At 35.6% G+C, this 14,289-nt stretch overlaps 1 protein-coding gene across 2 annotated transcripts in view; it reads right to left on the bottom strand.

Moving 5' to 3' along the window:
* Window positions 1–14,289, bottom strand: part of Rb1 (RB transcriptional corepressor 1) — a 134,002-nt gene that overhangs the window by 83,042 nt on the left and 36,671 nt on the right. For both annotated transcript variants that reach the window (XM_052190961.1, XM_052190960.1), the window contains exons 7-11: window positions 10,843–10,953; window positions 8,091–8,233; window positions 6,140–6,217; window positions 1,763–1,872; window positions 790–867 (exon numbers count right to left, since the gene is read on the bottom strand). In XM_052190961.1, coding sequence (XP_052046921.1) covers window positions 790–867; window positions 1,763–1,872; window positions 6,140–6,217; window positions 8,091–8,233; window positions 10,843–10,953 — 520 coding nt within the window. The remainder of the gene's footprint in view (window positions 1–789; window positions 868–1,762; window positions 1,873–6,139; window positions 6,218–8,090; window positions 8,234–10,842; window positions 10,954–14,289) is intronic.

The raw sequence follows: 14,289 nt of genomic DNA, 5'->3' as shown, positions 1-14,289 counted from the left end.
TGGGTTCAAGCAGCAGTCACACACACAATTGGATTTACACTCACAGACTATTATTTCTAGGCTCTGTGGAAAACAGGTTTATTGGTAGGAGAAAGCTACAGTGGGAAGAAATGAATGACACGAGCAGTTAGGTACTAAATGAATTCAAGAAGAAGAGAGCTGTGGTGCACAAAGGTAGTGAGGGCGGACAGAAATGGAGCAAAGCACGTGGAACATTCAGCTGGGTCTGATCACTAGTACCAAAGTGGGATATTAGTGAGGCAGGGACACAGAACAACTTTAGGTTATGTAACATCAAACATTGATGCTTTTCCTTTCTGAGTGAAACATACTTTTTTTTTTTTTTTTTTAGATATTTGCTTTATTTATATTTCAAATGTTATTCCCTTTCCTTGTTACTCCTCCAAAAACCCCCATCCCATTCCCTCTCCCCCTGCTTACCAAGCCCCTTCCCCCAATTTCCTGACCCAGCATTCCCCTACACTGGGGCATGGGGCCTTCACAGGACCCAGGGCCTCTCCTCTCATTGATGTCTGAAAAGGCCATCCTCTGCTACATAAGTAGCTGGAGCCATGAGTCCCTCCGAAACATACTTTTTAAGTTATGCCCCTAATACGTAAAAACAATCAAGTTATGTTTGTAGCATAAGTCATAAATCAACAAAACAGTCCTCCATACATATTTGTTACATGCTGTGAAAACACAGAGTCCAACAAAGAGCAAGTATAAAGCACTTACACAGACTGAATGAACAAGTCTAATGAAAACCGGAAGCAGGAAAAGGCATACCTAACCGGAGTGTGTGGAGTGACCACGCTTGCCTCTTCATCAGGGTTGGTTTTTCGTGGCGTTCTCTCTGTTTCAAAACTAAATAATAAGTAAAGTAACACATACTGAAATTTACAATTTGTGTTTATGTATCAAAAAGCAGTTATTACTTATTAAATAAATAACAATAATTAATTCCTGCTGTTGAGAGCATTGCACAAATTGTTTGCTATGTGGTAAGTACTGTGAACTAAGAGCTGCTTGTATGACTGTTTGTCACCACGGTTCTCCAGCGTGGCTCTCCTTCCACGGCTTTACAGAAAGTCATGTGCCCACCACGGAGGACAGTGTTCTGGAGAGCGGAAGATGTTTTCTGGCTGATGGTGTAATGGCTGAGCTGTGTGGGATCTTAAAACACTGCAGATTCCATTTTTTCAGTGACTATGATGTCCGAAGATTTCATTTCTACTTAGAACTAAAAACATTTTACTGTGTTTAACTCATAAATTACATGTTTTAATTTCACAGTAAAATAATTCTTCTTAAAGAGTCAACCAATAATTTAAAACTGTAATTACTCTTAGCCATTTCCTATTTTAGAAATCTTACTTGATAAAAGAATATTTTCTTAAAATATTGTTTGAAATATTAAGCAACAGTATATAAAAAGAATGGAATGAAAGAGAAATCTCGAGTAAACTAATTAGTATAACCATTTTCTTTTGGTACACATTTAAAACCTATCTCGCTGACCAAACAAACAAACACAAAATCAGAAAATTGTCTTAAGAAATACTTTACACTAAATCTCTATTTGCTATTAATTGTATGTTTAAAGAACTACCTTTGCACTAGACAAAGACATTTGAGAATAATCTGCTACAAAAGATGTTAAAAGATTTCTAAGTTAATAAAAATCTATGTAACATATCTGAGTAATTATTAATCCAAATAAAAAGCATGCCAATATATAAAAGTTATGTCATTGCAATACCTGTCTATAGGATCAGTCTGAAGTGTTTTATCATGATCCAAAAATAGTCTTGCATCTAAATCTTTGTTTTTAAGATAAACTTCTTCATAGCGTTTAGAAAGACTTTCAACCTCAAAAGAAAGAAATTGGCAATTATTCTTTTTGTGTTATATCTATTAGAATACATAAGTAGATTTCATTAAAGTACTTTTATACTATGTACATTCAATTTTAAAACATACTGAGTCCAGATCCAAAGTAAGATCAGTCTAGAAGTGAACTATAGAATATTACACATAAACTTTATTATTGTTTACTATTTTACATATACATTTCACTTATTAGAATTTTAGCTAGACAAGGGTCATCAAATGCCACAAGACAGTGCTGAAAACAAAAACGTTGTCACAGGTTGAACATTTCCTACCCAACATATTTAGAACCAAAAATCATTTAATATTTTAGATTTTTAAAATTTTGTAATACTGGAATATAAAAAATGAGATATTTGAAGGACAACATCTAAGTGCAAATGTAATTTATGTCATAAAAACATATTATTGTATGTAGAGTATAAAGGTAATTTTAGATAACCTTTTAGAATACTTATGTATTCTGAATAGAACTTTTCACTTGTGGTCATATCAGTGTTTAAATAACAAATCGTTAGGAACTCTTACTATAACTAAGATTTGCTGTGATGTTTTTCCTCTTCCTTCTAGTGTTACGGAAGAACCAAGAGTCTCACACATATTAAACATACATCCCACTGCTACTTGAGTCCTGAAGTGTTTCTGTCTAGTTTCTTAAATCTTAAATCTTGCCTCATCTTAAATGTAGATTGAGATTGATGTTGTTCCAGTGCTGGGGATAGAACCCAGGATATTTGACATGCTTAGACAGGTACTCTAGCACCGAACCACACTCCCTATTCCTTCCTGTAGCTTTTAAAGTCAATGCTTAATCTTGAGATAACAAAAACTGTACTGTTTAAAAAAAAAGGTAGAAGAATGCAAATTGCATGTTTCCCTACATAAATATACTGAGCAGAATGGTTACTAATCCATAACTAAGATTAGTCACCACTCTTGTCCCACCTTAGAGAAGCACCATCTGACGTGTAATACTGAAAATGTAAAGTTCCTCTTAAGGCACCCATTGAAACTAACCCTTTATTTAGGGCACTCTATAGCTTGGGAACAGCAAGTTTCTAATGGCTAAGGTAAGAATAAGACTACTAAAAGTCCAGGCCCCAGACAAGTGGTGCTGGCTCATGACTTTAACCTCAGCACTGGGAGGCTGAAGAGAACAGACCTCTGAGTTCACAGCCAGCCTGGTCTACAGAGTGAGCCATAGCTACATAGAGAAACCCTGTCTTAAAAAACAAAAACAAAACAAACAAAAGGCAAAAAGACCAGGCCCCTTCTTGCTTCCCTAGGCCACTAGCAGACCACTCTTCTGCCCTGTATATCAATCTTACATGAAAATCTGCAGTTTACTTAAAGACTCTCTACTACAACATACTATTGAGCCTTTGAATCTACAAAGTTCAGTCACTTGAAAAGCCATCTTCTATAGAACATACTCATCTCAGAAATCACATCCCCTCAGAACTGTGTTCCAAGAAATTCCCCTGCCCCAGTTTGGATGTGACAGCCCTCAAGATACAAAAACCCAAGATTCAAAAACCCATGCATACTTCCATCAGACTCTTGTGGGCTCTTTATTGATCTGAGTTTTTTCTTTGTTTTGTTTGGTGTATTATCATTCTATATAGTCCTAGATTTCATAATTTCTTTCCAGTGCATTATGTACTTTGACCATACAAATCCTCCCATACTCTTCCCTTCCCGAGTCTTCTGCCCCTTCCTGTCATATTGAAATTCATAGCTTTATGTATCTATGTAAAATCTAGAATCCACAGATTAGAACAAACATAAGGTATTTGTCTTTCTGTGAGGTGATGCAATATTTTGAAAATATCTGTTATATTCTAAGAGACAAGAACTTTTGTTGTACCTCACAGCCAAAGTTAATAATAAACTGAGATTAAGATACTGTGTATCAAACTGTTTGCTTACCCTACCTTTAAGACAACAACATAACCAATAACCAACCTTATCTACCTTGAATTTTCTACCTAATCAATTTTTTACAACCTAAGCAAATGCATAGCTGCAATTTTAAGCTCCATGCACTTCCATGCCTCTAACCTAGATAACCCATAGTGTTTCATTTACTGAAAGCTGCAAATGCAGAAGCTGAAAAAAACTTCCTAAAATCTGTAACAAAATTTCAAAGCAGCCCTTTATGGACACTGGTAGATAAAAAAAAAAAAAAAGACAAAAAGGTCTTTGTTAATTTCTTCCCCCATGTGATGTGTTCTATGCTGTTCAACAAACAGAATAAAGCTCTTCATTGAGGAAGAACACACAAACACATACAGTTCAAACAACAGACATACGCAATCACAGACATTGAAACATACAGACACATACAAGGACAGCCTTAGGCAGGCAGGATTCAGATGCACTACAAACTACAGAAGACACAGTGAGTGTGAAGTAGAGAATTCAATCTAAACTCCCCCTTGGTTAAACAACTCCATGAAGTACTTTTCTTTCTTTCTTTAATGTGACACTGTTGTATTATTGGTAACTCAGCATTAATCACTAATATGCTATAATCTGCACATTTCTGAGTTTATAGTTATTATTTTACTTAATGTTATGATCTCAAGGTATACACATTTTCCCATAAACAGCATAAATGCCTTCATTCTCCAAAGGCTTAAAAAAAAAGCTCCATTGTGCATAAATATATTTTCTTTATCATTTTACCTCATAAACATCTAGACTGATTCTATAAATTATCTATTATAGCTAGAGCAGCAATAAGCATTGCTATACAAGGATCTTTATAGTATGCTGTCATAAAGTCTTTGGGACATGTACCCAGAAGATACAGGTAGGTCATTTAGCAGTCCTATTTTTAGTTTTTTCAGAAATTCATTATTGGTTCCATCAAGTCTAGACTAATTATATTCCCATTATATACATATGATATATATACATATATATACATATATATATGTATATATTATATACATATATATGTGATAAATTTATTTATTAGATATTCAAAGATTGATAGCTTCCAAAGAATTCTTCTCACCCAATAGGCCGTTTCTTCATTCAATTTCATTCAATAGTTTCATGCAGAGCCTTTTAGTTTCATCCAATGGCTGAGTAATTGTAATTTTTCATTTTTCTCATAAAATTATGTATCTACCCTAAAGTATTCTACCTATGTTTTTGGGTAGAAGTGTCAGTTTCTGTTTATACATTAAGAACTTTGATACAGGTATTTGACCTTCATAGGATGAGAACTAGGATCTAATTTCCTTCTTCTGCATGTAGTTTCCCCAGGACCACCTGAAGCAGTTCTGTATTGTCATCTTGTTCGGTATCTTGTGGCATTCCTTCCTATCCTGCGTCATGGAACTGTGAGGAGCGCTGGTGAAGTCAGCAGCGAATGCACCTGGACCTGCGCTTTTCTAGTGGAGAGACTCATGACCTTCTCAGGATCACTGTAACACATCTGTTTATATACTCTTGCTTTAAGATTTATGCCATGTATATCCTGAAATTTATACATTTTTTCCTAGATTTTCCATTTTACCTGAATATGGATTTTCAAAGGTGCTTTAATGATCCTGATTTTCACTGGTGTTTTTTTCCTTTTCAACACCTAAATTTATTAAGTTGGGTCTTTCTTCTGGTCCATTTGGCTCAAGGTCTATCAATTTGGCTTATCTTTTCAGAGAATAAACTCTTCATTTCACTGAGATTTTGCTTTGTTGGGGGGAAAGGGAGGACTCGAGAGCACAAAGGATGGCCTCCAATGTAATGTAAACGTCTGCCTCTCCCAATAGCACTATTTTTTAAAATTAATCATTCCATTATTTTACATCTCACATGATATCCCACTTCCCCATCACCCCTTCCCCCACACCCCATCTCACATATGCCCTTCCCCTCCCTCCCTCCCACTAGCACTTTTAAGGACAGTGAGTAAAAGCTTATCTCTGTACCACTTGATCCAGCACTTGCACACACTAAATGCACAACAAACATTAAATAAACTCCTAAATTAAATTACCAATCCAGGTAAAAGAATCAGCTGTTCAGCTTTCTAGTTCTATGCCTTCTGACAAATTATGTTAACTTATACATTTGACTATGACTTTGAAACCTGTTACCATAGAAAACTTATCTTTACAGTTCTACTCAGCTTAGTTTCCTTTGAGAAATAAACAAGTGACATAAAGTAAATTGATTTTAAGAAATGTAAACAATTATCCCATCCCCCAAAGTCTCAAATTTCCTTTCAAATTACCTCTGGAAGTCCATTAGATGATACAATTCCAAGTGAATTTATAAAAGGGATAAAATTTTTGAAGTAAACATTTTTCACCTGAAAAATACAACATCTTAAGATATAAATCTAAAATTATCCAGTAATATAATGATATATTACAATTTAAAACAAAATAAAATCTAGTCCTAGTAACTATTCACACTAAGTGTTTGTTAACTGCCACTTACATTACATTCAAACTAATATTCATTTATAACTGACTTAATTATTTATTTTTTTAATAATGATTTTATAAAACAGAGTTTATGTGGAAAAGTGTTAATGAAATGGGATTAATGGCGTGAGGAGCCATTGAAACCAACATTTTATAATGACACTTATAAAACATATTTAGATTATTGGTTGCTCTACAAGTGCAAAGTGCTATAGAATTTTTAACGAATTGCTTTTCTTAATCGAACTTCCTTTTCCAAACTTCTTTTTTCTAACAATTAACACAGGAATTAAGTCTAGGAAGCACTTATGATTTTTGTTCTCTAATTTGTTCACACTTACCTAAGATATTTAGTAGTTAAACAATTAGTAAAATTAGCCACTAGTTTTCTATCCATAAATGTTATCAAGTGACAATTAAAATACTAGTTTTCATTAGCTATACTTGAATAATAAATATGTAAGGATTATAAATTCTAAGAATAGATTCCTTAAGGTGAGAAATTGATTTATTTGAATATGCAAAATAAAAGTTATTTTTAATTAATTACAAAAAATCCAGGGAAATAGAAAATGTATTCACTCCTATTTGTTCCCTTATGACAACAACAGGATGGAGACAGAACTACTTCAACATTTGTTGGTTTATTTGCATGGGTAACTTGTGACCCTAGAAAGTGGGGAAGTGAACAAGTAGTCCTACTTAAAAAGGTGTATATCTAAATTTAATATATTTATACAGACACAGATATTCATAAATTTGGTAAGAACTACAGTGGTAAAGCATAGACAGCTAGGTAATGATTCTAATACTTCTTTAATCAGGTTTTGGAAACGGATTCTTACTCCTTCCCAGAGTTGTCAGAATTCCAAGATGTAACACTTCACACACATCTGATGATGAATTATAGATAAAATTTCAAAAAATAAACTGTGAGAGAAAGAATGCACAGAATGAACAAAGAGCCTGTACGCCATGTCCTAAGCGCCTCAGAGATCCCTGAGCGGCAAGCAGCCAGTCTCTGGAAACATGCTTACTCATTATTTTAAGGAAGCAGGGTACATTATTCATAAAAATCCTTTCAATCCCAAATCCTAGATTCTTCTTTTAAAAAAAGATTATCTATTTATGATACATAAGTACACTGTAGCTGTTCTCAGACACCAGAAGAGGGTGTCAGATCCCATTACAGATGGTTGTGAGCCACCATGTGGGTGCTGGGATTTGAACTCAGGACCTTCCGAAGAACAGTCAGTGCTCTTAATTACTGAGCCATCTCTACAGCTCCCCAAATCCTAGATTCTTGAAGAAAATTATTACTATATGTGCTTAAGTTTTCCCCAATAGTTATTAATATCTGATACAGTATTTGGAAAGAGAATCATAAAATACTAAACAGAAAATGGATGTTAGATCACTTTAGCTTTATGGAAGTAAGACACTGAGGTTCCTTGGCAGGGTGTTTGAAAACACTAAGGATATCAGTAAATTCAACAGACTAGAAGAATAATACATTTGAAAACTATCATTTTCGCAATATATATTCAGTGAGTCTAGAAGGGAGCTATTCTCTTTAAAAACAAAGTAAGAAAGTATGAAACTAATTTTTTCCAAGAATTTTGTTTTGTTCCTATATAATAGAAGTAGTCCTACTTAAAAATTTTTTTTTGCTCACAACATAAAGTATATATTGTCAGGTAAACCTCACATATGTATCTACTTCAGCCGTTTTAAATAATATGTAAGAGAAATTACCTCATCTATATTACACTCGTGTTCTTTACAGAGAACTTCGATAATTCTTGTATCATTTTCTAGTTGTTTTGCTAACCGAGCACTCCTGTTCTGTCCTCTTCTGGGTGTTCGAGGTGAACCATTAATGGGGATTACAGCTGTTTCTGTAAAAACAGTAAATTGGATAAAACAATTGTGTATCCCACATTGCACATTAATGAAACTGGGCTGTGGGTGTAAGTGAGCTGCTGGAGTTCTTGCCCAGAAAAGCACAGAACCCTGGGTTCAATTCCCAGCACCACACATTCCTGCAGTGCTGGGACAGACCTGGAATCCCAGCATTGGGAGCTAGATGAAGAATCAAAGTTTAGCACCACCATTGTCTACACAGTGATGTCAAAGCCAGCCTAGGCCACATGAGGCCCTATTTCCAAAATACTTAAAATTAATTATAAAATAATAACATACTGTAAGTATAACTAAGATGTCTGAAATAATCCCAGTAGAATTCTACTGTGCTTATTATAGTTTACTCTATGATAACAATTTTAACTTATCAATTCATGCCTATTGGGACACCCTTTGTTTTGTAGTGCTGGCAATCAAACCCAGGGTCTTTATTCATTCTACACAAATGCTCTATCACTGAGCCACAGACTGCCTGTCCTTGAATATCTATCTGTTGTGATTCAGATGCTGCTAGGAGTTTTTGCAACTCATAGTTTTCTTTTACTATAAATCTCATCCCCCAAAAAGCTGTATCTCATAAATCCAGAGAAAGTCTGACAAAAAATATTTGTAAGTTACTTATAAGTGTATTTTACTCAGTATATATGATCAAAAATATTTCTTAGGCTGCGGAGATTGCTCAGTGGCAAAGACAGTTGTTATCAAGGTTGACAACCTAGTTCAGTCCCTGGATGCCACTCAGTGGAGGGAAGAACTGAGTCCTGGAATCTGTCCTTCAATTTTTGCACACAGGCCCACACATAATTCTCCCACTTGTGGTGTAGGGGGCTGGAGAAATGGCTCCGTGGTTATGAATACTGGCTGCTCTTTGATCCTCAGAATACCCAGGATCAATTCCCAGAATCCATAATTATCTGTACAGTTCCAGGGGATAGGATGCCCTCTTCTGCCCTCTATAGGCACCAGGCAAGCATACATGCTGGCAAAACGCCAGTGCATATTTAAAAAAAAAATCTAGTATAAAGTCTTAAGTATATAGCAAGAGGGATGCATAAATAAAGGCCATTGCCACCCATGCCTGATGCCGAGTTTGATCTGTGACCCATACAAGCATAAAAACAGAGAACTGACTCTAAAGTTGCCCTCTGACCTCTACTTGCACTCTGCCACACTACAGAGACCCCCTCACACACAAATAATATCAACAAAAATAAAATTCTAAAGTTTGATCTTTACAAAAATAAATAAAAGATAAACATAATATGACAAATTGTGATTTTCTTAATTAATCTGTTTATTTTGAATGTTACTGACCAACTGAGTAGACAGCTATTAAAGAGATTACAGGTGAATAAATACAGTCTAGTCACTCTAGAAATCAGTGTGGAGAATACCCAAAAGTTAAAACATATTTACCATTATGACCCAGCTGTCTAATTGGACTTAAGACTCACTCAACAATAAGGAAACCATGCCTGGTACTTGAAACCTAGCCAACTACCTAAGGGCTAGTGATATTACAGATATTTGAGAGAACCTACAACCCCCACTTTATTAGACCAGTATAATTCCTAATAACAGTCTATAAACATTTGTCTTTATACCACAGATAGTCTTCACTCCTTATCAAGGAAATTTCTATCACATATGGAGACCATTAATAAAATCACACCCAATCAAAAATGCAGGGCTGTGAAGCCCAGGCCCAATGGATATACCTACAAAACTCTCTAGTCCTTCCTGGGAGGGGGGCCTCAAGGACCCTTGCTGAAGAAGGGAGGGATACAAGACTGTAAAAGTGAAGCAGGAAGGCTGCATATCCTAGAACCAACATATGTTGGATACATTCTCAAAAATTTTCAGATTATGTTGTCTGTCATTGCTCATAGAGATGAATTAGGCTTGGACACTTCAGCCTCTTCAACAACAGTTTGGACTGGATGTCTCGCTCTGTATCTAGTTTAGTACTATTAGCACTTTTATCATTCCAGTAGCTAGGAATCAGCTTGTCCTTAGCTAAGTTAATATTTTCCAGAGTATAAAAGTGATTCAAGGTCCTATTCCTGTGGTGACAAAAGAAACATTTCTAGTCCAAGAAATAGACTTATTTACACTTATCTTTGCTTAATGTTATCTAACTATATCAGCAAGTTACTTTTTTTTCTTTTATTGGATATTTTCTTTGTTTACATTTCAAATGTTTTCCCCTTTCCAGATCTTCCCTTCGGAAACCCCCATCCCTCCCCCCCCCCCCCCCCCCCCCCCCCCCGCTTCATCAGGGTGCTCCCCCACCCCCCAGCCCCCCACTCTCACCTTCCCACCCTGGCATTCCCCTACACTGGGGCATTGAGTCTTCACAGGACCTCCCAAACGGAGAGCTAAAACAAGCTCTTCTCTCAGTGAGTTCATGTTATGAGATACTGCCTCAGTGAAGCAGAGCTGAGGGCAGAGGCGGCGTCCATACGCTCCTGACTAGAGCCTCATCGTCCTTTCAGCTTTAGGACCTACAGACCTACAGACCATCAGTACATAACCAACCGCTGAAGGAAAAGGAGAGGAGCACTGTGTTGTTTACAAAACTTACTGTATGGTTCTCTGAGTAGTGCAGGAGGCGAGAACTTAATAAAATAGTCAACTACACACAACATTAACTGAAATGAGATTACCAGATCGTCTTCCATCTGTAATACTTCTCCTAAAAATGAAAAAGATGCACATTTTAAAATTTTTAATTGTATTATTCTATTATTTATTTAGTAACGTGTGTGCACACACATATGTGCATATGCTTGTGAGCACATGCATGCATGTGTGCATGTACACAATGCACACGTGGCAATCAGAGGACAACCTGCAGTTGCTGGTGCTCTTCCTTTACTACGTGGGTCCCAAAGCCATCTCACTGGCCTCAAGATTCCCATTTTAAAGGAAAGTTAGGAGATTGGTACCTTTAAATTAGATAAAAATGTGAATAGCAATATATTCATATGTTCCTTCATTTGCAAATCGCTACAGCCATGAAAAAGACTTTACTTTTTTATTTTTACAAAAAAAATAAAATAAAACTGAGATTTAAAACATAAATGAAGCTAAAAATTAGGTAGTACTAATCTACCCTCTGAATTTTAAGATTAAGGATTATAATAATTATTCTTTTAAAAAAAGATTTATTTATTTTATGTATATGAGTACATTATTTGTTCTCTTCAGAAACACCGGAAGAGGGGATCAGATCCCATTTGAGATGGTTGTAAACCACCATGAGTTTGTTAAGAATTCAACTCAGAACTCTGAAAGAACAGTCAGTGCTCTTAACTGCTGAGCCATCTCTCCAGCCCCCAATAATTAATTCTTATTAAAATCATCTGACATTGGGTTTTTTTTGTAAAATTTACTTCCTATTTTGGTATGACTTGCAGAACTCATATTTTCTAGAAACCATGCTGAAGCACAATGCATGCTAGCCTTTTATTCAAAATAATTATAAAATATCTCATATGCTCAATTTAATCCCCTATAAAATATTACACTAGCCAAAACCATCAGGAAAAAACAAACTCAGAATACTCTAACAGTTTATACTATATAGACATGCAACTACAAGGCTTGTAAAAGTAAATGCATAATAGGTACTCATATAGAAATGTAAATTATGAAAATATAAGTGCATATTTTCTTACGGCCCTATTTTTTCTTTAAGAAAGAAGTGTAGGGCAGAGAGACTGCTTGTGTTAATAGCACTTGATGTTCTTGCAACTGATCCAGGTTAGGCTCCCAACACCAAGTGTCTTTAATTCCCATATCAGGAAAACTAATGCTCTCTCTGGCTTCCACAGGTACCAGGCATACATATAGATACATATACGCGACCAAAACACTCATATACATAGAAGATAAAAAAATAAATTTTAAAATAAAGGAAAAGTTTGACTTGATTCATTTTCTCTCTTCTGGGTATCTGCTAAGCTAGTAATAATGACAATGAATATTGAAATTCCTAAATATGTAAAAAATGGACAGCCCTGCATCCGGTTGACTTTTAAATCTATATGGTATGGTACAAAAGAATGTTTGCAATGAATTCAGTAAAGAAATATCACAGGCGTGTAGGCAGCAAAGTAAAAATGAATGGTATGAAAAGGTCACTATAAACTCATTAATTTTTATGTTAACTAAAAGCTAATGCAAGTGAAGAAACAGGGATGGAGATCGCTATCAGGTGTTTCCAAGTAAGAAAAGCAAAGGCAGGGGAGACAGCCTCTCCCCTGGTAAACCACATTCTGAAAGGAAGGCACATTAGCAGAGGCAGCACCAAATCTGTAACACTGTAGCAGAATGCTCATCCTTTTCCTCTTCTGACTTGGAGGGAGAAGTCATTGCTACAGAAAGTAAAAAAAAAAAAAAAAAAAAGAAAGAAAGAAAGAAAGAAAGAAAGAAAGAAAGAAACAAAGAAACAAAGAAACAAAGAAACAAAGAAACAAAGAAAACTGTTGTGCTGGCTCCAGAGATCCCAGTGTACTATGCTGACTGGGAAAAGAGGAAAGTATAAAATTTATCAGAACTGCAAAGGCTCATGGCATTTCAGATGAATTCTCTAGTCACTCCCTTACCTTCTGTAAGGCAGTATAGATACCTGTTTACAGCACACTGTAATTCTAAGGGGAATACAAACTAACTACATGTTACAAGCAAAATGAAGGAAGGAAGGGTCTCTCAAACTATCTCAGAGAAAACCAGTAAGATGAAGGAGAAAAGCATACTCAAAGAAAAAGTAAAATCACAAAAGGGGAAGAAAAGCAGAGAACCAAACAGGAAAAGAATATCTTATAAACAAACAAAGCCAGCGCTCCTGCATTACAGTGAACTCCCAATGCCTGCAATGTCCAACAAAGGAGCTCACTGATCTCAATTTATATAAAAACAAAGTGTCAGACAAACTAAGACAGAACTAGGATAACAAAATTAGTTTTCAAAACAGACAAAAGACAGGTTGAATAGAACCCATGTGTAATACAAAAGCTGGGTTGTAGCTCAGTGGCAGAATATCTCATGGAGTCTTGAGTTCAATTCCCAGTATTGCAAAAAAAGAAAAAGAAAAAAGAGAAAAGAAAAATATTTAAAATAATTAAAATGAGAGGAAAAAACATGAAGAACAAAACAACCTGATATAATGTTCAAAGAAAACATACTGAATAAAATAATGTCTTAAAATACATTATTAAGATGTCTCAGAAATGAAAAGCAGAATGCCTAGTTTGTTTTAAAAAAATTGTTCCAAGATAAATAAATGCAGTATGAAACATATCAATAGCTATCCTAGTAAAGATATTAAACATCATTTAGTCTTATTTTCTGCATATGAGCATTTTCCTGCATGTTTGTCTGTGCTCATGGAGGCCAGAGATGGGTAACTGGTGCCCTGGACTGGAGTTACAGACTGTGAGCTGTCATGGGGACTGAAAGCAGGGCTCTGGTGAAAGTTTTAACTTGAGCTACTTTTAACTAGCCAACTAGAGATGGCTTTATCTACTGTGCCATCTCTCCAGACTTAAATCTCAAGTTTAAAAAAGAACTCATCAAGTATTCAACAACTAAATGTCAGCAGGAAAATAAGTGTGCCTCAGATTTCCCAAAATTCAACACTACTAGATATTTTCTTAAGGGACAAATGACTCAAGAACAGGACACATAGTCACGTTGTCTTTCAGGTATAAAAACTGTGGACATTTGCCATTAACATGGCAAGCACAGGGAATATGACATGAAAAGGCCTAGTTTTTAAAATTCCACAGCTTGGAGAGATGGCTCAGCAGGCAAAAGTGCTTTCCACCAAGCCTGAGGCATGGCGCCGTACACACACACACACACACACACTCATACACACATGCAGACATAGACACACACACACACACACACACACACACACGCACATACTCACACAGACAGTAAGTAAATAAATGAACAAGATAATATTAAATCCTTGATGACACAATCCAGCTAGCTAAGAAATAATCAAAATAAAAAACTTAGA

The sequence above is a fragment of the Apodemus sylvaticus genome, chromosome 8, assembly GCF_947179515.1.
Source record: "Apodemus sylvaticus chromosome 8, mApoSyl1.1, whole genome shotgun sequence".
In the NCBI taxonomy this organism is placed as follows: Eukaryota; Metazoa; Chordata; class Mammalia; order Rodentia; family Muridae; genus Apodemus; species Apodemus sylvaticus.
This window is presented reverse-complemented; position numbering and strand designations above follow the sequence as displayed.